The following is a 23,620-nucleotide window of genomic DNA, read 5'->3' as shown; positions in this document are numbered from 1 at the left end:
TGCGAAATGACACGAAACTTCTATGAAATGAAAATCTTCACATTTCATTTGCATTAGAAATATCTATAGAAAGATCATCTACTAAATTAAATAACTGAATAGAAGTAGAAAAGAAAGTTTTTATACAAAATTTTTAGTACCTTACCATAATATTTTAATCAAAAAAAGAAAGCGGGATTTATTGCGTTGCTGTTTCACAGAAGAGGAAGACTGAAAAATATGACAATGGAGATAAGGAAAGATATTTAGAATAGATGAGCAAAGATTTTGCATTCCACTGAATTGGTTCAATAGAAATCTAAAAAAAAACAGGAAACCAAAATTAAACAATTATAAAAGATAAAGGGGAAAAATTGAAACTGTATGACATTTAATTACTTCACAGCATTTAATACAGATTCCACAACATCATCCTCCAAATATTTCATAAGCAAAATACATTTCAAAGATGATAATGCCTGTAAAAAAAAAACATAATTTATTGAAATTCTTCTTATTATGCTTATACAAATTATGCTAGTTTGAAATGCATTGAGTACAAAAAAGTTAATAGCTATGTTATTTTTTCTATAATGAATCCAAAAATATATTTGTCTTTGATTTCTTGCAACCCAATAAATAGAAATTTTCTATTCTACTAGTGCATAAGCTTTTTGAATGGAGGACAACTGAGCTAAACTATTGGCCTCCAACAATACAATAAAAATATTGCAATACAAAAAAAATAAAAGCAATTTCATTTGTTTTAATTTTTTCAATGCTTAAAATTATCTGAACTTTTTACATAATTAAAAAATATACCCTAATCAACCTAATTATTATCAGTATTAATCAACTTAAATTAATAAGAACCTGATAAACATTTATAAATATCATATTGTAAAAATATTCAAGGTTTGCAGAGATTGTTTTTAATACCAATTTTAAACATCTAACAAGAAACAATTTTTATAATTTTGGTTATGGATAAACTCAATCTTAAATTCTTAAAATTTAGACTACATTTGTTTTTTTCTGAAATGTTACTAATTTATTAATTTAATAAGTGTTCTTTTTTAACAGTTTAGATGTTTTCTCAGAGTTTATTAAAAATATTAACAAATTTTATAAAATGCATTCAAAAATATGCGATAAAATATACTTATTTTTTAGCTAATAAATAGGGATGAATATAAACAATTTGAGGATCTTATTTGACTTCCAGGTCACAGGTTATACACTCATATTCGAGTCTTATGAGCTTTTTTGATATCAATGCAGTGCTTTGATTAGATGCTTGGTATTTTGAAGCAGTTTAGAGCTGTGCTTCAAAATAATTTAGAACACAGGAATTATTACAAATTTAGAGCTGTTTTAAGCTATTGTTCTCTCTATTTTCAAAAAAACAGACATAAATAACTTTAACCATACTTATACTTTTTGCTTTAGGAAAACAAAAATTTGCTCTTAAAGAAAGTTCGAATGGATTTCGTTAAAAATTTGCTTTAAAGCTAGTTGGTAAATTTCTTTTAAAAATAAATTTGTGATTCAAAATGAAGAACAGTGATTGGTGTAATTTACTAAGAAAAATAACAGTTATACTGTTAGACGTGACTTATGTAGGGTAATTGGTACAGCTAGCATGTTTCTGTAAATATTATTTAAATGCACATGGATGACTAATTTTGGTAATTACACACATTCTAATTCATCAAAGCATTGCTTTATATATCTAAGATAAATAAAAAAAGTTAATAAATATTGATAAAAAATTTAATGCAAATAATGCTTTACAGCATGTACACATGAAAATGAGCAAGTTGCATTTTTTTAAAACATAAATAGATTTTAAGCATAAAAGCATGAAATATATTGTCTTTACCTCGTTAATTGGCATGCCGCATGATGCTGAAATTTATAGAACTGCATGATACGAATTTACAGAAATTTTCATGGCTAGCAAAATTTCTTTAATTAGTATGGAAATATAATGAATAATAATGAATAACATGGAAAAAAGCCTCTTTTCAGTGCAAAAAAATTATAATAATAACTCAATCCTATCCTAAGCTAAATTCAGGATTGTCAATAAGGCTTAAAAAAAAACGCTTAAAGGAATAAACATTTTTTAAGCTTTTTAAATTGTTAGTATATTTGTTAAATAACACATTTTTCTAGAATTAGTTTATAAAACATAGATCAATATACAAAATGAAATGCAAAAATTACTAACTGCAACATAAACACTATGAGAAACATATGAGATAAAGTAATAATAAAAGAAATAGCAATTCACAAGTCAAAGGAAATAACAAAAAACTAAGTTAAAGGAGCAAGATAAACTTAAAGCTAAAGAAAAATTCAAAACACCTACGCAAATATAAAAAATTACTTACTAAATGAATATCGTAAACAGTCTTAACATTTTGACTTTTTTCTTTAACAAGGGGTAACAGTTTCTGTAATAATTGTTCTGGTAGGCTGCCTTGAACTTTATAAGCTGTATTAGCAGTAATGAAACTGCAGTATTCACCAACAATTTCAAGACACTGAATCTGCTGTTTAAAATTTTCAGATAAACTATCCCAATCAAATAATCCAGCAGCATCTAAAATTAAGCATCAATTGAACTATGGAAAATATTATAAAATACATTAACATTCAAAGCTAAAATGATTTTTCTCTTCTTTTATTATCTTTCAATTCAAATCTATTTTTTTAAATACATGAAATATAATTATACGCATTTCATTAAAATATATGGTACTTAGATAAGAAAAAAATTTAAAGTATAAAAAGTAAATATAAGTTAATTTTATTTGAATTGCAGTGTTAAAGAAAAATTCCAACAAAAACAAAGGTTTGATTCAGATATTTCAGGAGATTATCAGATCATAATTCCTTTTTCATTAATACAGTATTTGATAATACAAATTTTAAAAGCAATATTTAGTTACATTTAAATATTTCACGTAATTTTATTTTTAAATATAAAGCCAATAGCAATAATGATATAAAAATAATAAATAGAGGCCTTAATACCTAAATAAGTCACTTCAAAAAGTAGAGCATTCTCGTTTAATAAAATAGGAAGGGGGGAATCATAAAAAATTCAAAATACAATACAGAATACAAAATACAATTTGAGTTTTGGTTAATTTTAAAGTACCTATAAATTTCAAATTGGGTTCAAAAGTTTCACTTTCATCATCTAAGTTTTCATCTACAATAGCATATCTATTCTTCTTGCGTATAAAACCATGACCATTTTCTCCAGGAAGTTCAGTAGGAGCACATGATGAGTTCTATAAAAAAAAATATCTTTAAAAAACTAAAGAAAACTCTACAGCACAATTGATTCAAACCTTATTATTAAATGAGTACATTATATAGTTAAACCTCACTAAATTAAACCTCTTTTTTACGAATGTTGCTTCAAATTTAAGGACTCAATGAACAGAAAATCCTGCTTCGATTAATTTTGTTTCCTCTTCTCTCGATAACTTGAATTTCTTTTCAAAAGAAGTAAATAAAAATAAATTTAAAGATAAAAAATAAAATTCTGGAAAACAGGAATTTTTAAAAAACTGAAATGCTATTTGAAAATATATCAGGAGGAAAATCGTGCAGAAAATTTGAAGCGCAGAACTGCAATGATCGCAGACATTCACAATCTGAAATCATTACATTTCTGCATTACACCACAAAAATGTGCAAGAAGATCACAAGAGGGGAAGGAACTACCTTGTTTATTGTTTCCTTATCTCTTTTCATTTAATTGACATACATATATGAAGACCAACCATCCTTTTATGATCTCCTTTATTCTAAAAAGTTCTAGAAAAAGTAAGAGATACTTTTGTCCAATTAGAAAGTGTCATTGTGATAAAATATCTCATTTTTCTCTTAAGGAAACAGCACTGGAATCCTTATGTAAATAAAAAAATGAATCACTTTCTATAAAAATAAGTAAATAAAGCTTTTCTTCTTTATTTACCTGTTAATAATCTATGGTTTATGATAAATTTTTGATATTTCAGTTTTTTTTTCTTTTTTCTTTAAGTTTATAGTATTGAGGTTTAACTATATTTTATAACGATAGGAAAGAGAACAACTTACGCTTACTGAATCGCTAATTTTCTCTAAACTAAAACTTAGAAGAAGTTGTAAAATGTCAGAAGGTATCACACTGGCAACAGCAAAAATGAATTTATCAAAAGCTTCAATTTCAAGAGAGTCCCTTTTATTTTTGAAAACTGAAACAATACGTTCAATGGTTCTTTTGAAGAGAACAACAATGCTATTTCCAGGATGTTTTCGTTCTTCTTTTAGATTTAGTTCAAAAGCAGCAAGGAAAACTTTCTAAAATATAAAAATATACTCATAAGTTAGGAATATATTATTTATTTAAATTAAGTATATTCCATTCAACTGTATTACTTTCCAATATAAACTAAGCATTGAAATATAGGTATAAAGTTTACCTTCATTTTCAGTAAAACTTAATATCTGATAAGAGCTTAGAGGAAAATAATATTACACTAGGTGTGCTTAACATCTTTAAGATTATAAAACTTTCTATTTCTTCTATAGAGGATTTAAAACATAAAGTCTGTACCCCAGATTTTCAATACAACTCATACTCAATATTCAACAGTAAAAATCTATTCTGTAACTGTATTCAACTGTAAAAATAACTATATAATACATAATGTTTCATTTTAATAGAAAAAATTTTTTTTTATTGCAAAGCATATTTTGTGATTATCATATGTATTTTCGTATTTTACAAATAAAAGAAAGAATCTGAGTGACACGTCACATTGAGGACACATCGGAATTTTATAATTCTTCATCAGGGACCCCCCAAACAGTGCTTCATACCAGTGATTTATAATTTTTAACTTTAACCTCCTTTTACCATTTTTACCTCCACAGACTGGTGTGAAGCACAGGGTATATGAGAAAGAATCAAGCATTTTTAACAGAGCTGTGGAAACTGGCATGAAGCATGTGTGGCTACAGTTCTCATAGAAACACTAAATAATTTACACCAGAAATGGGGCATCTTTTCAACACTGGTTATAAAATAAAATACAAATTATAGATGTAATTAAATTTCTTTGTGTTCCTTTTTCTTTAATCACAGTTTAAAATTCATCAAAGGGCAGGCACAAAATGAATCCAGAATAGAGAATAAAGCACACAGAAAAAGGCTACCAAATATTACAATACCAATGTGGAAGGTTATTTTCGGTAAGTTTTGAAGTTATATATTAAATTTTGCGAAGTAATTTTTTGTGAAAAAAACATAATAAATGTCAAATAGTTTACTTACTTTGAAATGAGAAATAAAAAGGTTTGATTGTAAATCTTCTACTTTTAAAACACCTTTAAAGTAAAAAGTTTGGAGCATTTCAAACAGTAAGAGAGCATATTTCACAAAAATAGGAGTGAAACAAACCTAAAAAAAGAAGGAAATCAACCTTTATACTTTGAAGAAAAATTATTTAAAAAATATATTAAGGCCAATTAGTTGCCAATTTTAAAAACACTATAATTAAGTCCCTTTTAAATAATATCTATTGCTGAACTATTACATTTAAGAGAAGCATTTATATATAAATATGTTATAACATAAAATTGAAATAATTTAATTTTCAAAACTGTGGCATCAAAATTTAAATATATATAGAGTTTTTGTTCAACTTTGAAAACAAAAATAGACGTTGGAAGTTAGTTTTTTTAAATTGTTAACAATATAAATATCTGTAAAATATTGAAATTGAATGGCATGACTTTAATGGGAATTAGGAAACTGATAACAAAACTTGTTCTTTTTATGTTAATATATACATAAAAATACCATCTAAAAGAATGCATAATGTTAGAAAATTACAATAAAATTAATATGTTGCAAAAAATAATAAATAAAATAATTAAAAATAGTAATTACATTAAAAATAATAAATCTCCCCTTACTTCAAATGACTGCAATCTTCTCCATCAATTAAAATCTCAAGAATGTATATATTTATCATACAGTTTTATACTAAGCGATAACATTTGGACAAGTAAAAAAATTAAAACAGCTCATTTTATAGCTTTTTAATATGAATAAATAAGACTACAAAGTGTCAGTTTGTTAACTCACTGGTTGGTGGCATCAGCTGCTAATCGAATCATTTATATACAATAACACTGAATTTCTTCAGAATCAGAATTATAAATACCATAAACTTGAACCAAAGCAATTTGGTCATTCATAGAAATATAACTAAAAGTGAAAAAGAGTGATTGATTTGGAGAGTTAGGAATTGTCCAGCAGCAATATTTTGAGTCTGTTTTCAAGTTCATCTGTTCACAGGAATATCATATTTTTATTCACCTTCACTTAAATAACTATTTTTAATCACTTTAGAAAAATAAGGCTTATCAGGTTTATTTTCAGCATTAGAATGCTTACTTTTTAAATGTCTAACTTTTGAATGACAAAGGTTTTTGTTTATTTTTACTCAATGAAGAGAACTTTAATTTGTTTAACTTCAGCTTTATTTACATTAAATTTCAATAAAACAGTTTATCTTAATCATTCAAAATTTTCTATTAGAAATTAAACTTATAACACTTATATTACATATAAGTGAAATAACGTTACTAAATACTAATATATACGATACTGAGAAAATGCTATCAAATTTTTCAGAAGATATTCTGTTAGCAAACTCACCCCGTTATTGCAATCAAAATCTTCAAATACTAAAGTAATCACTTTATAAAAAGGGACACTGTATAACGATTAATAAAAACAATTTCCGACTGTGCGAAAGTAATCTTTTTTAAAAAAATTATTGTTTTTCAGGCTATTATTATTATGCATAAAAACTCTACGCATCATTATATAAAATAATTTCAGACTATTCTAGGATATCTTAAAACTATATTTTATAAATCAAAATTTCACTAAAACAGAAAATAAATCGAATACTAAAATTTAATAACGAAATATATATTTGTTTAAATGTTAATAAATAAAAAAGAATTTAGAACACTTCCTTGAGTAACTAATTAGTAATTTTATGAAAAAAATAGTGCAAAATATTTTAAGAAAAACTTACTTGAGAATTATAGTTTTTTTCTTCAAATAAAGTACTAGTGGCCTCAATAAAGCAACTAAGAACTTTTTCCTTCATAGCTGAATTTTTTATAGAAGAAAATGAAGATTGGGTAAGCTGTGTTTTACAACTTGGAGTCTTAAACTCTTGAACTGGTAAATTAAATGTTAATTGAAGTAATTCATCTTCCATTTTACTTATCCACTGGAGATGGTCTAAAAAAGATAAGTAAGGGTAGATATTTTTACAAATTTAAATGCTTCTTTGTAAATTTAGATTCCTAAAGTAGATAATACCATCCTTCAGTAATGGCTGAAATTTTCCATGAGTTGCTAAGCATGATCATAGCTAATTATGTAGGGTTGGAGTCCTCGATGAAATTGAATTAATTTACAGAATGAAATACTATTATAAAAAGGATAAAATTAATACATTTTCTGGTTTTGTATCAAACAATTATTTAAATTTTTAACTCTGCATTATAACCTGTTAAGTGCGCCAAAAAAAAACGGAATTACCCTGAATAACTTTTGGTATAACGATCAGAATTTCCCGTTCTAGGACTCAATCTAAATGGCTAGAGGGGGTGACCTCAAATATGCTAATTAATAAGTGCAGATGATATTTTAAATTACGAAATCAGACACAAAAACGTACTTTCTCTGAATAAACATGTCTTATTTTCAACAGATTCGGATTTTTGATCCCCTAAATACGCCGCAATTTCGGAAAGATGGTCAAAATAGTTTAGACAGGAGAGCACTCCAAAGTTTGTACTTCTTAATGTTAATTTTACTTTTTGTGTATTTCGCTATGTCAAATTGAAAAATCTTTGCACATAATTTTAAAATTCGTTTATCCAAAAATAATTCAATGCAAAAAATAACTTTTTGTTAATAATTATTTCGTATTATTTTATTTAAGAATGGTCAAAAAAAAATTTAATTCAAAGGTAAACAATTTTTATATCATTTCAAATAATGCAATTTTATATGGCAAAATACAAAACTTGAGCGATATCAGTATAAAAGTTCCTGAGAAACTGAATTTCAAAAAAGTCAAATATTTAAAAATCAATTTCTCAGTTTAAAATGAAAAAAAAAAAATCAGCAAAAGTAAAATTAACATTAAGGGCTTCAAAATTTTCAAAAGGGGGAAAATATTTCGCAAATTGCAGCTACCTCATATATTTTGAGTGTCGGGAATTGGAATTCGATGAAAAATGGATATGTTTAGTTAGCGAAAGTATGTTTTTGTGTCTGATTTTGTAACTTAAAATCGTCTGCAAATTTTGTTATTAGACCCCCTTGAGCCGTTATGAATGTTTCCTAGAACATGAAGATCCGATCCTTAGATCAAAAGTTATTCAGGATTATCAGTTTTCTTTTCTTTTGGTGCACTGTATTTAGTAACGCAGCTATGGAAGTTTAAAACAATATACTGAGTGATAGATTATTTAACTAATTTTGTAGTGAAAACAATAATTTTACTTGCTTGTTAGGATAAATAAATATTTATTAGCACTGAAACTGAAACAAACTTTATAGCAAGGTTCATCATTTTACATCTGGATAGTCAATCCAGATTTCATTGAATATTTTTCGAAATTTATTTTAGCAAAGTATAAAAATAATATTTGTGTTTTTATTTATATAGGCACACAATAAATTTCTTAAAACTATATCTATCTACGCCATGTAATAACTCCAAATTTTATCGGGTACCCAAAAGCAGCCTAGTAACAAATAAAACTTTTGATGACTCCCCAAAACCGGCAGAGTAAAAAGTTAAATTTCCCTAGGCACCAGGCAAAAGTAAGAGCTCTGTACATCTCTACAATAAACCCATTAGAACCCACTAAAAAAATAGAGCTGAAACTGTCATAAATAATGAACATACAACTATAAATTGCTGGAAAAAAGAAAAAGAATGTCAAACTAGAAGTGAAAATACTTTGCCACAATAAAGAAAAGTTTTAGTTACTTTTTAACTTCTAAAGAATTAAATAAAAATAATTTAATTTGTCATAGAGGGAAAGAGCTGAAATAAATATGGTTTCATTTATATTTTAAAAATGGGATTTAAAGTCCCTATGTAAATTGATATCCTCATTAATAAATTATGTTCTATTATTACATTAAAAAATAACAATAAAAATACATTAATTAAAACAAATAATATGGAGAAATGAGAATTTTTAATAATTTGTAACATTTAGGTTATTGATCAAAGAAAAAAAGTTTACCTGGCATTTCATCTTTTACAAAACATTCATAATTTTCATTAGACTGCAAAAGGAGAGAAGCAGCTACCTCTGCAAATACTTCAAAAACATCTATATCAACATCATCAGAGAGAATTTGAAACACCGCATTATCTTCTGATTTTTTAGAAAAAAGCCATTCTAGAATTCGTGATTCATGACCAACAGAATTTTTTAGTCCTAAGTTATTATTTGAAATAGAAGAAGCAAATGACTTCAAAAATATTTCCAGAGATTTTAAAGATGCATGAGACACTCGATTACTACAACCTGTAACAAAATAGTTCAAATTTACTAACTTACTAACTAAGATCAAAATTATAAGCAGAATTGAGTGGTTATGCGATTATATACAAAATTTGGCAGAAACAATCACAAATAAGAAAATTCTATGCATAAACCGCAAAATGATCAGAAAATGTTACCTGTAAATGTACTTTTTGTGTTAAAGCACTTCTTTATTTTTTTTATTGATATTAGTTCAAATTTTATCGATGAAAAGAAAGAATTCAGCATCATCAAAAATATAAAAGAAAAAAATAAAGATTATAGAAGCTCAAATATTTCATTCAAAATAAATGCTGCAGGGTTGTCATTCAATATTTGTTTTGAGACTAAACTGCCAATAACCAAATTTATAAAGTACAATATTAACAGATTTGAAAATTTCAACAATAAGAAAAGAAAAACATAAATTAGGTACTTCAATTTCGCAGTTCAAAATGCAGAAATTTTTTCAAATCATTTCACGTAATTTCTTTTAATGCAAATCTATAAGCAAATAAAAACCTAACATTCTATAAAATATAAGTCACATCTACTCATATTCTATATCTTTCTTTAATGATTTCTAAACGAAGCATACTTCAGACTGAATAAGAATATATGATTTAAAGCAAAGACACCATTATTACTTCACATATCACAGCTTTTTAACTGTACAAAAAAATTACCTGAAGGAATTACTTAATGGCATCTTACCTAAAGTGTATAAAGCAAGAAAATCATTTTTAGGAACAACAAGCTCATGCATTAAGAGAACTTGAAGCAGTTTATGACCTGCAGAATGACATTGACTCATAAGAGCTATTGACCTAAAATAAAGAATATTAAATGTCAGAAGATTAAAACCAAAAAAAAAGAATTACATTTATAACATTAAATTTGATTTAAGAAATATAGTTTAAGTAATATATAGCTATAAGGGTCCTGCAGAATGACATTGACTTATAACAGTATTTGACCTAAAATTAAAAAATACTAAATGTCAGGAGACAAAAAAGAAGGTTCTACATATATCTGTAGAAGATTCTCCAGTATCTTTTGTTGCGGAGATTTTTAATTTTAAAATCAGCCAGTCTTCTGCTGAACACCCTCTTTATTGTTACAGAAGTTTCATAACATAAAATTAGTACACTCACTTGATTCCAATATCCCAAAACTTCTGCCAATTAAATTGTGATTTTGAATATTTAGATTTAGTTCCAAATGCTTGAACAAAAGACTGAAAACAATTTAGTAAATAATTTTTTGTTTCAAACCTGAAATGAAATAAAAATAGAATTTGTTAAGAACATTGATACCTATTTATATTGCATTTATTTAATAATTTATGGTTTGTAACACATGCATATAGTTGATATGGCAAGAGATACTTTAATGGTAAGTATATCAAGATTTTTACTTTATTTAGGATTTCTGGTACATACATAAATTTTTATATTTACATTTGAAATTATTAATTTTAAAATTGCTGTGTATCAAAAAAAACAATGATTGATATAATTGTTCTTTTATTCTTTTATTTAATAATATAAGATTATTGGCATGGTTAATTTAAATCAAATGCTGAATAAAATAAAATAAATAAAAATTTTGAAACATCTATAGACTTTATCTTAATCTGCTAAGTACAAATTACCCTACTTTGCTCTAACCTACCAAAACAAGCTAAAGTAAAACAAATGTAATCAAGCAATGCGAGCACTTATAGTAAAGAACTCGCTGTGCTTTATCAAAGAAAAAAAAATTTAAGAAATTAAAAATTGACTTAAGTTATAACTGCAAGTAAAATGTTTTTATTTTTTTTGCTTTTAATGGGCAGATTAAAAAAAGCTACTGCAATAATAATATTTATTAAATATGAAATGTTTTGAAAATAATAGGTAATTAAAAGAAAAATTTGACTTACTGATTACAAGATAAATTTATGTCAATTAAAGTATCAAACAGCTGTTCAGCTTCAATTTTGGAAAGCACATCAGAGTATTTCAGCAAAAATGCAGATATAATTTGTAGCCTGCAATAAAAAGAAAACGAAACTTCATTAAAAAGTTTAATAGTCTCACAATTTAAGGCAGTCAAGAAGTTTTTAAAAATATTTTACACTAGAACTAAAATACAGGGATTGTAAATATGACATTTCTGATCTGATAAAAATATCTGATCTAAAAATATCTGATTATTTGATATATATTCCACATTTTGATATTTATCATATATTTCAATATGTATCTGATATTTTGATACTTATACGATATTTTGGTTCAATATTTTGGTACAATAAAATAGTTAATATTACTGTTGATAAATATTTTAAGACATATCAAAATTGGAACATAAAAAAATCCACTTTATTTATGTTCATAATATGTTTTAAATTCCTTTTTACATTCAACAAAACTTTATAAAACGAAACTTTATTCAACAAAACTTCATAAAAGAAAAAAGTTCTCAAAAATTAAATGCTTGTCACAGAAGTATTATATTCCACTTCAAGTGTAAAGACATTTTTATTTCACAAAAATTTTAAAACATAAATTCTCTCTTTATTTCTTTTTGTTAAAATATTTTTGTTAAAATTGAACAAATCCAAAGCTAGAAAATATTCCTTCTAACCCAGCTGTCATAGGAGAGTCAGTTACTAATAGGTTAAAAAGATTAGTTGTTTTATCTTTCAATTTGTGTTCTAACTTAATAGTTTTTCCCAAAACTGAAGGTTCCACATTCAGAAAGTCATCCTGTATGATAATTTTTGGCATGATTTCTTTTGAAATCTTTTATTTAAAAATTTAAGACATATAATAAAGTTATCTTACAAGACACAGGGACAGCTAAAAAAAAATCTCTGCACAATACAGATTCAAATACTAGTTGGCAATACCTGTACACTGAATTGATACTATTGGTTAGATCTAGTTTGACATCTTTCTCATTATATGCAGCTTCATAACCCTAGTTAAAATTAGGGGGGGGGGTGTACAATCTAAGAATGCATTTTTCAAGGTAAATAAGGGGTGGGAACAGATGCAGTCTAAAACAAGTATTTTTTTGTAAGGAATGGCAGCATGTATTTGTACAGTGTATAATGAAAAACCATGAAATATATAGATATTTTGAACATTAACTGAAAATATCAGATACTCAATTTTTTTTAAATATTGGGTAGATATGATATACATCTAGATATATGTTCATTGATATACATCAAAGAATCCTGGCAAAATATAATTAATAAAATAATGAATAATTTGTAAAAATACAAACAGTTATAAAGAAAGAAAAAAATTAAAAGTTTACTGCTGTAGTTAGAAATTCAAAACAGTAATTATGTGTAGAAAACAAAGAATTAAATAAAGTAGAATTAATTCACAATAAAACTAAAGTTTTACCAGGGAACAATTTTTGATGATGATAAACTTTCTATCAAAGTGCGAAAACAGACATCGATTCGCCGTTTTTTAGATGGTAAAGATCCATCGTTGAGAAAAGAAGATTGCGTTACATCTAAAGCGCCAACAGAATCACCAAACACTTGAGCACAAATTTCAATAGTTACAGAAATGAAAACTGGTTTTAAAATGGTCTCCTTACTAAAAGAAAAGAAAGCATCACACTTTAAAATATTTTAATCAACATATAAACACATTAAACACATAGTTTCTTCTAGTTAAATGAATAAATTAATGTTATCAAAAAGTAAAAAATTTTATAAGTGTTTTGAATTTTTTAAAATTAACTCAATTCCATAAAAACACTTAAATAGATAACCATGAATTCGACATTATAACCATTTTTTTTAAGCTAAGCTATCTTAACAAATAATTTAACATTTTTGATGTCTTTCAATTACTTTTGACTGAAACTAAAATCCCCTTTTTTTTGTAATTATATTAGCTAATTAATATGAATATAAAACTTTTAAAATGAAATTGCACAAGCTAGCAAGGATACTTAAAGATGTCCTTTCTTAAGTGCTCTCTTTTTAACATGAAGCACAATAAAAGTTAGATGTAATAACCCTCAAATATTTTATAAAAATGAATGAATTAATACTCATTTACATAAATAGCTTGATAATTCCTCACTTCATGATTTCAACTTGGCTAGTATGTCAATTCTAATAATAATTAGGCCTTCAGACAAAATCTTGTAGATAGAATATAGAGAAAAAAATTCTGGATTGGACAAAATATAATCAGAAAAAATGGGAAATAAGTACTTAACCCTTTCCTTCTCACTCCCGTGAAAATGATGGGGTGATTTTTCGTCCGCTATTTCTCGCTCCCGTGATATTGACGGGCTGGAGTGTTCAGTAGTAACACGCCAATAAGAATAAAACTAATTCTTTTCTTTTGCCCTAAAAACATTTTATTTCTCATTTTACATGCCTGATCGCAGTAACAGGATATTTTTAAGATAACTGTAGACAGTTAATTTATTTCAAACTAGTTGCAGCATTAATTAAATACGTAATACAAATACAAAAGCCAAAAAAATAGGCACTTTTATGAGCGTTTTCTTGAAAATTAACCGATCATTAAGGGGTTAAAATGACATCAAATGATATCAAATGAAAGACACAAAAAAAAAATGTGAATATAAACACATCTATTCTTTACAGTACACAGAGCTGTAGAAATTGAAAAGCGTCACAGTGTTGGAAAACAAAAAGGCTACTAATACAAAAAGGCTACGTTATATATTATAAATCGATAGAAAAAGGCTACGTTATATATTATAAATTGATAGAAAAAGGCTACGTTATATATATATAGGAATAAGATTGTTAAAGTGAAATGTGGTGAAATAAAGTCTGTTTTTTGCTTTTTTGTATTGTTACTAAAACTACATATAGAAATATTTGATATTGTGCCCTTTTTTTGTACAATATTGCTCACTTAAACAGCAGAAAATGTATTTCACTCAAAAAATTTTGTGATAGCAAGAGGCAAATTATTTTTTACTTGTTATAAACATGCATTTTTTGTATCTTTAATATCAGCATTTTGGTGGTGACTAAGCAGCTTGTTACAATGGCAGACTTCTTATAATAACTTGGCCTCGTTACATTACCTTTTAACTGAACATAATGACAAAACTTAACATATTTTTAAGTATCTGTTATTTTGAAAAAGAAAGAAAGTGCATGGTAACTTCATGATGCATCTGAATCCCTGCTGCACCACGTTAAGCCAGTTTCATCTCCATTCATAACTAATTTTTATAACTGACATGGAAATCATTAATCTCGGTCAAGGTAAAAAACCTTTAAACCCTTACAAAATATCAGTAAGAAAGTTTTAACAAGATAAAGTACATAAAAAAAAGATAAATAAATTATTTTAATTTAATCATTAGGAATCCACAGAAATTAAAAAGCAAATTTTATAACACTGTGGACGCTCAATATAACAACCTTCATGGCCTGTGTGAAAACAGATGTCAAAATGAGAGGTCATTATATTGAGAATGCTGCAAATATTACCTCATAGCTAAAAAATACAGTACAAATTTTAACAAAGCAATACTTTTCTTTGATAAAAATTCAATAACTAACAAAAAAATTGGAAATAATGCAACTTTATTTCTATATTAATAGATACATAAAAGTACCCTTTAAAACATCACTTCATAAGTGAAAATTGCTTAAAAAATAATATGCTGGTTGAGGGCTCCCATTTTTGATAAATAATATACATTAAGATAACTGCAAAGACCACATGTTTTAACTTAAAAATAATCCACAGAAAGGGACGGACATTTCTCAAGAAGAGTGAATATAATTTTAAGATATGAAAAGTATGATTGATAACGATAAATTAATTGTATCTTTTGAAAAGAAAGTTGCACGAATTATGAATGACCATAAATTAATACCACAAACTACTTAGGGCTTATAGTAGAAATTTAGGGATTGTGCCAGAGTGAGGGGGCTAGAATGGACTTAGGACTCGCTTGAGTTACGTTACTAATGGGCCTCCCCAAGCCGAACAGGTGGCCCACAAGGCTCTAGGCGAAGAGCAACACTCCAGTCCTCCAAGTTAGGGGGTTGAGCACAGAATTAACAAACCAATCTCTCGCAAAAAAAATAATTTATGTTACATAAATCAAAATCATGGGGATCCACCACACTCCTCTAGAGCAGTATTTCCCAACCTTTTTATGACCGCGGACCTGGCAACACTTGATAATTTTACCGCGGCCCGTTGCGGAGGGGGTGGGGGACGGAAGTTGATTGTTTATATTTTAGATTATTTTGATTTATTAATTTAATTTAATTATATCTTCAAAATAAAATACAGTTACACCAATAAATAAGTATAAAGTGATTTAACATTTTAACTTACTAGAACGTTAAATCTATGAGAACCCTGAGCTTGCTTCTTTGCAATGAGACGGTTCCATCTGTGGGTAATCGGAGACAATGATACATCACAAACATTAAAAAATTTATGTCACTACCTTCAGGGCCCCCTTTTTTTAAATAAATAAAATTTTAATGGAACACAGATCTTTTTAATTTGGGGTATAAACCTAGGAATTTAAATTCAGTTTCAATGAAATGGGCGGCCCGGCACCATTTGATCCACGGACAGGGGGTTGGGGAACACTGCTCTAGAGGATGTGTCAAGCCTTAAGTTCTTTATCGTGTGGTAATATCAAAGAAAATAATGATTAAAATAATTTTTTTACAACTTTTTTAAAATAAACTTACTAAATTATAGTTACCACAAGCAAATAAAGAGTTCAGTGCAGAAGTTCTAATGGACATTAAAATAACAATGCATCTATGGAATAGCAAATGAAAACAATAAAAAAAAACATAAGAGAAACTGAATGAATCATTCATTATTACAGAAGGGTGGTTTTTTAAGCGAGGGTCATACCATAGAGCATAAGCTGTGCTAAAAAAATAAAATTATACAAACCCGGAAGAGTACTTATTTTTTTCACAGATCTCCATTATTTCAGTAATGATTAACTTATAAAGATTTAACAGTAGATTCTTCCAACAAGACCATTCATGAGCTACAGCACCTTTGTCTTCAGTGGCATGTCCTTTTGGGTGATGTAAAGTTAATTGAAAACTTATGAATTCCAACATTAATTCCTGAAGGAGGAAAAACAATTGCATTAAGCATTAATGTTAAAGAATCTATCAATCTTCACAATTTAATAAAATAAAACTAAAATATAAAGTAACTTCTCAATGAAAGTTATGTAAAATAATTCAATAAATAAAATAAAAAAATTTTGCTCAAATTATTCCTTTAAGTTAAATAAATAACAAGAAGTTTTGAAGCTAAAAGTAAGTTTCATGTTATTTATCTATACAATAGAATTTCGTATAAGCCTCAAAGATTATAATTTTGGTAAATTGAGTTTTTATAAGCATTAAAGCAAATTACCAATTAAAGTTTGAAGAATAAATTTAATTTAAACATAATTAATTACAAATAAATACAGAAAGTTAAAAATGAAATTAGGATCATTGTACAGCCATGCTCCACCGACCGTGCCACGAGCTAAAATGTGAATATCCTCGGTTGCTTGTAGAAAAACTGGTTTTACGTGACTCCTGCAAGTTGAAGTAAAAGTTCTTTTTTTTGCATCACCAAGTGAAGGTGAAATTACAGGGCCAGGGCACCGCCGCAGTACTCCCCCTCCAGCAAATACTACAAGTATTTGGGATTAAATCGAACTCTCCGGCCAGATCGTGTCGTTGTCTGCGGAGGTTCAGTAAATTGTGTGGTCGTTGGAGTTATCGCAGCATGAGGTAATTTTGATATCACAGTTCGCTCAATGTCTTTGAGGAGGAAANGTGCTTCTAGCCGGACAAACCACAAGGCGGGATTTGATTTCCAAAACGGAGGTGGTTTGACTGCCACGTGAGCAATTTGATTTTCGTCTAGAGTTTCGTTAGGCATTGCGGAATGTTTAAACAAATTAAAAGAAAATTCTCAAATAAGTCGTGAATTTAGTTAACAAATTTGATTATGGATTATTATTAAAAATAATGTAAATATTGATGAACGCGAACATTGCTATAACAAAAATGCCATGTTTAGTGAGAAGTAAAAATAACTATTAAATTAGACGGTAATAAGAAATAAAAAAAAGCCACACAAGAAAATAAAAGTTACCGCGTGATACTCCTAGTGGAAACCAATTTAAAAAATAAACTTACTGAAATTGTTGAAACACCATATCCTGAGTTGATGTTGAACGCGTGTTCGAAAAAAGGGTCACCAATTTGGTAAATTGAGTTTTTATAAGCATTAAAGCAAATTACCAAATTAAAGTTTGAAGAATAAATTTAATTTAAACATAATTAATTACAAATAAATACAGAAAGTTAAAAATGAAATTAGGATCATTGTACAGCCATGTTTCACCGACCGCGCCAATATATATAATTATATTCTTAGCGCCACGAGCTAAAATGTGAATATCCTCGGTTGCTTGTAGAAAAACTGGTTTTACGTGACTCCTGCAAGTTGAAGTAAAAGTTCTTTTTTTTGCATCACCAAGTGAAGGTGAGATTACAGGGCCAGGGCCCCGCCGCATAATAATATTTTTATAAATTTTAATTACTATTTCTTTTTAATAGTGTTGTTCCTACTGAGTTACATGATGGTTTTATTAATTTTTTAGTATGAAAATGTGGTTGCTAAAACTAAAAGAAAACATGCTAAAACATTTTCTATTAAAAAAGGAAGACAAAAATGAAAATCAGAACAGAGTATAAAAAAAAAAAATTAAAAATTAAGGTGATACTTCAAAGTCATGAAAGGGACCTGCTTTCTAACAATGGCAACCACTTTCTCTTAAGGATATATTAAGAACAAATATTCATTCAAACAAATTACTTGAAACTAATGAACATGGTATGAAAGATAATTTCATTTTTAAATCTTTAATCAAACAGCATTCCAATTTAAATCATAAAAATGAAGCATTCAAATCAGAAAATTCTATTGCACAAGCAAATATTCAATTAAAAGAAAGCCTATAATACAATTAGAAAGAAAAATGTTTTTTTATTACAAACAATTACAATAAAAATAAACTTCAATGGGCTTACTTGACTAGAGTCAGAAGGACGAGTTTTCCACAATTGCATTATGGGTGGCAATATAGTCTCCCCAAGTTCACAAAGCTGTAAGCGATGGTCATTATTTAAACTTCGGCAAAACAACATTAAACATTTAAGAAGATTCTCATGGTGCCCACATGCTCGTTCAGACCTAGCAAGTAAAATTCACAATATTTTAAAAATAGTCTACAAAATAAAAGATTAACATGCATGCAAACCCTTAGGCTCTTAACAGTTCTCGACACAGGTTTTTATTATGCCGAACTTTTGATGAGACCCGTTTGATAAAACAGTTTAAAACTGACAGAAGTCAAAAATATTTACAATACTTATTTTACACGATACCCAGATATCCTCAACAGACTAATAAAAAGTACAAACAGTAAATACAGTATACTAGAGTATATTCATCATCTTCATCATTGGCTCGACAGCCCAGGATAGGCCTCTGCCTTCTCAAGAAGTATTTTTCAGGTTAACCTTTTTCCTACTAGCATTTTCCAGTTTTTAAGATCAAAAGGTCTTTTTCTAAGTCATCTATCCATCTCAAATTCGGCCTGCCTCTTCTTTGCGTGCTAATTGGTCTGGCATTGAAAACTCTCTTTGTGGTACGGTTCATTATATAAGTGATAAAGCTCTAAATTTGTTCTTCTAAGCCTCAAACCATTTTTTTTAAATTACTCCAAAAAATACTTCTTAAGACCTTTCTCTCAAAGGTATCCAAGATAACTTCATCCGTACAAGATATGGTCCAGGTTTCACAAGCACTTGCTAAAATTGATCTTAAAAGAGATTAATATAATAAAACTTTTGTTTTTCTATGAATTACATTGGATTTTATGTATTTTCGAATACCATTAAAACATCTATAACTACACTAGAGTATATTAGCAACAATATATTGCCAAATTTATTAAAAAGAAATATAAATAAACATAATTACCTTACAGCTTCAAATACTGAAGAGAAGAACTTAAAAAGCTTGGAAAAGTTAGGAATCCCTATATTTAACCTTGTATTTAATAAATGGAATAAAACTTGTGTGAGAGACGTCCTATCCCATCCTGATGGGGGATTTTTAATAACTTTGCAATAAATCCATATGGCATCTATAAAAATAAAAACAGAACATTAAAAAATATTAAAATTGCAGAGAAGTAAAAAAAAACTACAAAATTAATTTCCTTAAATTCTCAAATTCATAACTTAATGAAAGTTATATTATTCTAATTCATATTCTTGACTTATAAAGTTGTATAAAGTTTATGGTTTAGAATACAAAGATCTATAAAGCATATTAAATTTTTAATGAGAATCTCCTGATAAATTATTTATAATAAACACTTTTAATATCTTCAAGTAAAGAAATCAATTTTGAAAGTAACATTTTTAAAGACTTTAAAAATAATATATCAAGCAAGATTAGATACATACAAAAAAACTAGTATGATTTTTTATTATAGTTTTCATTATTATTTTCCTATTAAAAATGCTTTTTGTTCCATATTTAGATATTTAATTATTTCTACACTTTTGCCTAACCTTGTATCTATTTATTAATTACCTAAGCCCATGCTTCTAATACAATGCTTTTGTACTTTAATATTATTGTTAGTATTTTGATAGATTTAAGTAAGAATATTCTAGAAAAAATTAATTTTAAATATTTCTAAGGGGCCATTCAAATATTATGTAAGCATTTAAGAAGGGGAGCTTTTTGACTTGCTTATTTTTGCTGACAAGGAGAGAGGACAGGGGGGAGCAATCCTTACATAAGATATTAAAATCTCTTTATTTTCAAAAAAAATTTAAATTAGAAAAATTTTCAAATTTAGAATTAAATTTAGGATAAGAAAGAATTGGAAAAATATTTCTCCAAAGAGCTTTGACCACAAAGTTTCAATTATCACTTTTTGAACAGCTGTATTAACCCCCATCGTAAAAGTCCATCAATTCTCAATCTTTTTTTTTCTTCTTTTTTTTTAGATATTTTTAGGTGATTTCCTCTTTTGTAATATTTTTAACTACATGCAACACAAACTTTACTTTGGGGGGAAAATGACATTTTGGAGCAGGCTGGAGCAGAAATTTGATTTTGGAGCAATTCGAGCTGCTACTCCAAACCCTGCTGGAACAATAATTTAAACAATATAAATGACATAAATATTAAGAGCACATATGGTAAAACACAGCATTTAATTTGTTAAGAGGCTGGTAAAGTTTTTTATATATATAAAGTTGCCATTTTAATTAGTATAAAAAAATTATACAGTTAAACTTTTTTTACCCACCACCTCTAGGACAATAGCAAAATGTTTATGGAAGAAAAACAATGTAGGTATATGAGTGTAAAAAATATTCACAAATTCAATGCATAGAATCATACCATCAAAAGTTGTAGCGGGAATTTGTTGACACATAAAAGGATCAGTCAAAATATACTTTAATAACATGTTTGAATATTCTAACCCAAAAGAAACTTTAGTAAAGTGTTCTTGAAAGATTGACAACATGTGGTCCATTATAGGTTGAGCCATATCATACTGCTTATCTGCAATAAAAACCAAAAAGATTGGGCAATCAATATATAAAGATTGTGAATTGTACAGAAAGATTATGAATTGTACAGGTAGAAAACAAACCTTACAAAACTAACATAAAAATAGTGCCATAAAATTAAGCAAGTAAATTCTAAACAAATATTATCAAAACAAAGAAATTGTTTCAGTAGATAAATATCAAATCATTTCAGATAATTAAAAAAAATATTTTATTTTTCCTAAATATTTGTAAAAGAATTTTTTTTTTTTTGTACCGAACAGGTGAAATATTTGTATCATTAAGGGAGAAAGCAATAGAGAAAAAATCTTACTGGAAAAGAAATAAATAGTTTTAATTAGTTTAACTAATAATTAGAATGAAAAATTCTAAGAAATTAGTGATTAGTTAGTTTTATGCCCCAAGAAAAAATACAGTTTTATATTTGTAATGAGATATAATTAATATGTTTTTTCAAAAACTATCATATTAAGATAAAAGAGAGAACATGACATTAATTGAAAGATAGATCAGCCAAGAGATGAATCAATGAAAGAATAAAAATAAATTTAGTTATAAAAATACATATTAAGCCAAAAAAGACAAATATTAAACAGAAATTTTTTTTGTTATAATAATAGGATTTTTGCATATCAAAAGTCAGTCTTAACAGTTTAAAAGATTAGTCTTAAATATGCTAATTAAATTGTGTTAATTAATAATTAAATTACAAAATCAGGCACAAAAAGTTCTTTTCAATAAACATCTCTTTTAATTTTAACATATTTGGATATTTAACTATCAGAGTAAAAAAAGAAACTCCAATCTGAAAAAAGAGGTTCCATTATTTTTGCCTGGAAAACTGTTGAAAATGTGGGCCCCTTATTGTTAATTTCACTTTTTAAATATTTTGCCATACATCAAAACATTTTAAGCTGATTATAAAACTTTTTATTCACAATTTTAAAACTTCCTTTAGCCAAAGATATCAATATAAAAAATTATTATTAATAATTATTTAATATTTTTTTCAATTATGGTAAAAAAAAAATTGACATATAGATCATAAAATTTTTTACATCATTGAAAACTATGTAGTTTTTTGTAATTTTAATGTAAATGCAATTTTAAATTATGTAAATACAAAATTTAAACAAAATCTGTCAAATAGTTTCTGAGAAACAAAACTTAAAAAATATTGCTTTTTCGAAAATATATAAGGGTTTTGGCAGCCTTGGACAAAGCAAAATAGATTAACTGAATCTTCACATGGTTTGTTACAAAATGCCCAGGAATTTCTATAAAGAAATATATATTACAAACATAAAATATTTTAAATTTGTTATGTTAATGTTCACGAAATACAATTATAATAATAACATAAAAATTATACTGCAATGTAATAGTATAGTAAAATATTACAAATTCTTCCATTTTTCAATATTTAATCAACTTAAACTCATGAACTGAACGGCATTTTTTAAGTTCTAAGCACCCCCTTTTCTTTATTAATCATTCAGTTCACCACTCCCTAAGTATGGTCTGATCAACAATATTCAAAAACATGACTTCCACATTATCATAAGTAGTTAGGTAAAAAAAGCAATCATTTTATAAATGATTAAAAAAATTAAAAATATTTTGATAAAATTAATTACAATATTTGTTTATTTATTCAATAAAAAATAAAAGAAAGAGTAAACACTTCCTCATAATATCACATAAATTGCATATTGTTTGCAACAAATAAACACAAATAAAACTTTAGTTGTACTTACTTGAGTGTAATGCTTTAATGAAAGTACGAAACAAGCTCAAACACTTTCCTTTTTCTTTGTTTATATTATTTCGCACAGCATCAGATAGAGAGCTGGAGCTCTCTCTTTCTTGCAGTTGTCTGCATTCCTATAAAGATATCATTGTTTTCAAAATCTAAAGTTTTACACAGAGACTAGCAATTTTTAAACAAATACTGCAATAAAATACAGAATAAGGATACATTAACAGTTGCATCATTATTTAAAAGCTCATTAAGACATCCCAACTTAACTTATTAAAATAACATGATAAACATTCTAATCCATAACATATTTACAAATTTTCAAAATGACCAATTTTATGCACAGCTATAAACATACCACAAATTTTTCTACCATGGGACACAGCTATATGCAAATATTTTGCATTTCACGTAAAATGATTTTTTTAGGCATGCCAAAGCCTTATTTAATTCAGTATTAACTTTTACCTCCAAGATAGACCAAACCAAAAAATACGTTGGATCCAAGTCTGGTAAAAAAGATAGTTATTATTGTGCTCAACGGAAATTAGAAAATAAGATCTTGC

At 26.9% G+C, this 23,620-nt stretch overlaps 1 protein-coding gene across 3 annotated transcripts in view; it reads right to left on the bottom strand.

Moving 5' to 3' along the window:
• Nucleotides 1-23,620, bottom strand: part of LOC107442312 (serine-protein kinase ATM) — an 88,106-nt gene that overhangs the window by 59,100 nt on the left and 5,386 nt on the right. For 2 of the 3 annotated variants that reach the window (XM_043051168.2, XM_043051169.2), the window contains exons 4-20: nucleotides 23,053-23,179; nucleotides 21,123-21,287; nucleotides 19,680-19,845; nucleotides 18,725-18,887; nucleotides 16,569-16,750; nucleotides 13,029-13,229; nucleotides 11,549-11,656; nucleotides 10,779-10,898; nucleotides 10,339-10,451; nucleotides 9,340-9,627; nucleotides 7,098-7,309; nucleotides 5,318-5,443; nucleotides 4,099-4,341; nucleotides 3,149-3,284; nucleotides 2,376-2,587; nucleotides 379-458; nucleotides 146-298 (exon numbers count right to left, since the gene is read on the bottom strand). In XM_043051168.2, coding sequence (XP_042907102.1) covers nucleotides 146-298; nucleotides 379-458; nucleotides 2,376-2,587; nucleotides 3,149-3,284; nucleotides 4,099-4,341; nucleotides 5,318-5,443; nucleotides 7,098-7,309; nucleotides 9,340-9,627; nucleotides 10,339-10,451; nucleotides 10,779-10,898; nucleotides 11,549-11,656; nucleotides 13,029-13,229; nucleotides 16,569-16,750; nucleotides 18,725-18,887; nucleotides 19,680-19,845; nucleotides 21,123-21,287; nucleotides 23,053-23,179 — 2,795 coding nt within the window. The remainder of the gene's footprint in view (nucleotides 1-145; nucleotides 299-378; nucleotides 459-2,375; nucleotides 2,588-3,148; nucleotides 3,285-4,098; nucleotides 4,342-5,317; nucleotides 5,444-7,097; nucleotides 7,310-9,339; nucleotides 9,628-10,338; nucleotides 10,452-10,778; nucleotides 10,899-11,548; nucleotides 11,657-13,028; nucleotides 13,230-16,568; nucleotides 16,751-18,724; nucleotides 18,888-19,679; nucleotides 19,846-21,122; nucleotides 21,288-23,052; nucleotides 23,180-23,620) is intronic. The other variant, XM_043051170.2, reaches the window with a different exon arrangement.

This window comes from Parasteatoda tepidariorum, chromosome 9 (genome assembly GCF_043381705.1).
Source record: "Parasteatoda tepidariorum isolate YZ-2023 chromosome 9, CAS_Ptep_4.0, whole genome shotgun sequence".
NCBI classification, from domain to species: Eukaryota; Metazoa; Arthropoda; class Arachnida; order Araneae; family Theridiidae; genus Parasteatoda; species Parasteatoda tepidariorum.
Note: the sequence above shows the minus strand (reverse complement) of the source record. Positions and strands in the feature narration are given on the sequence as shown.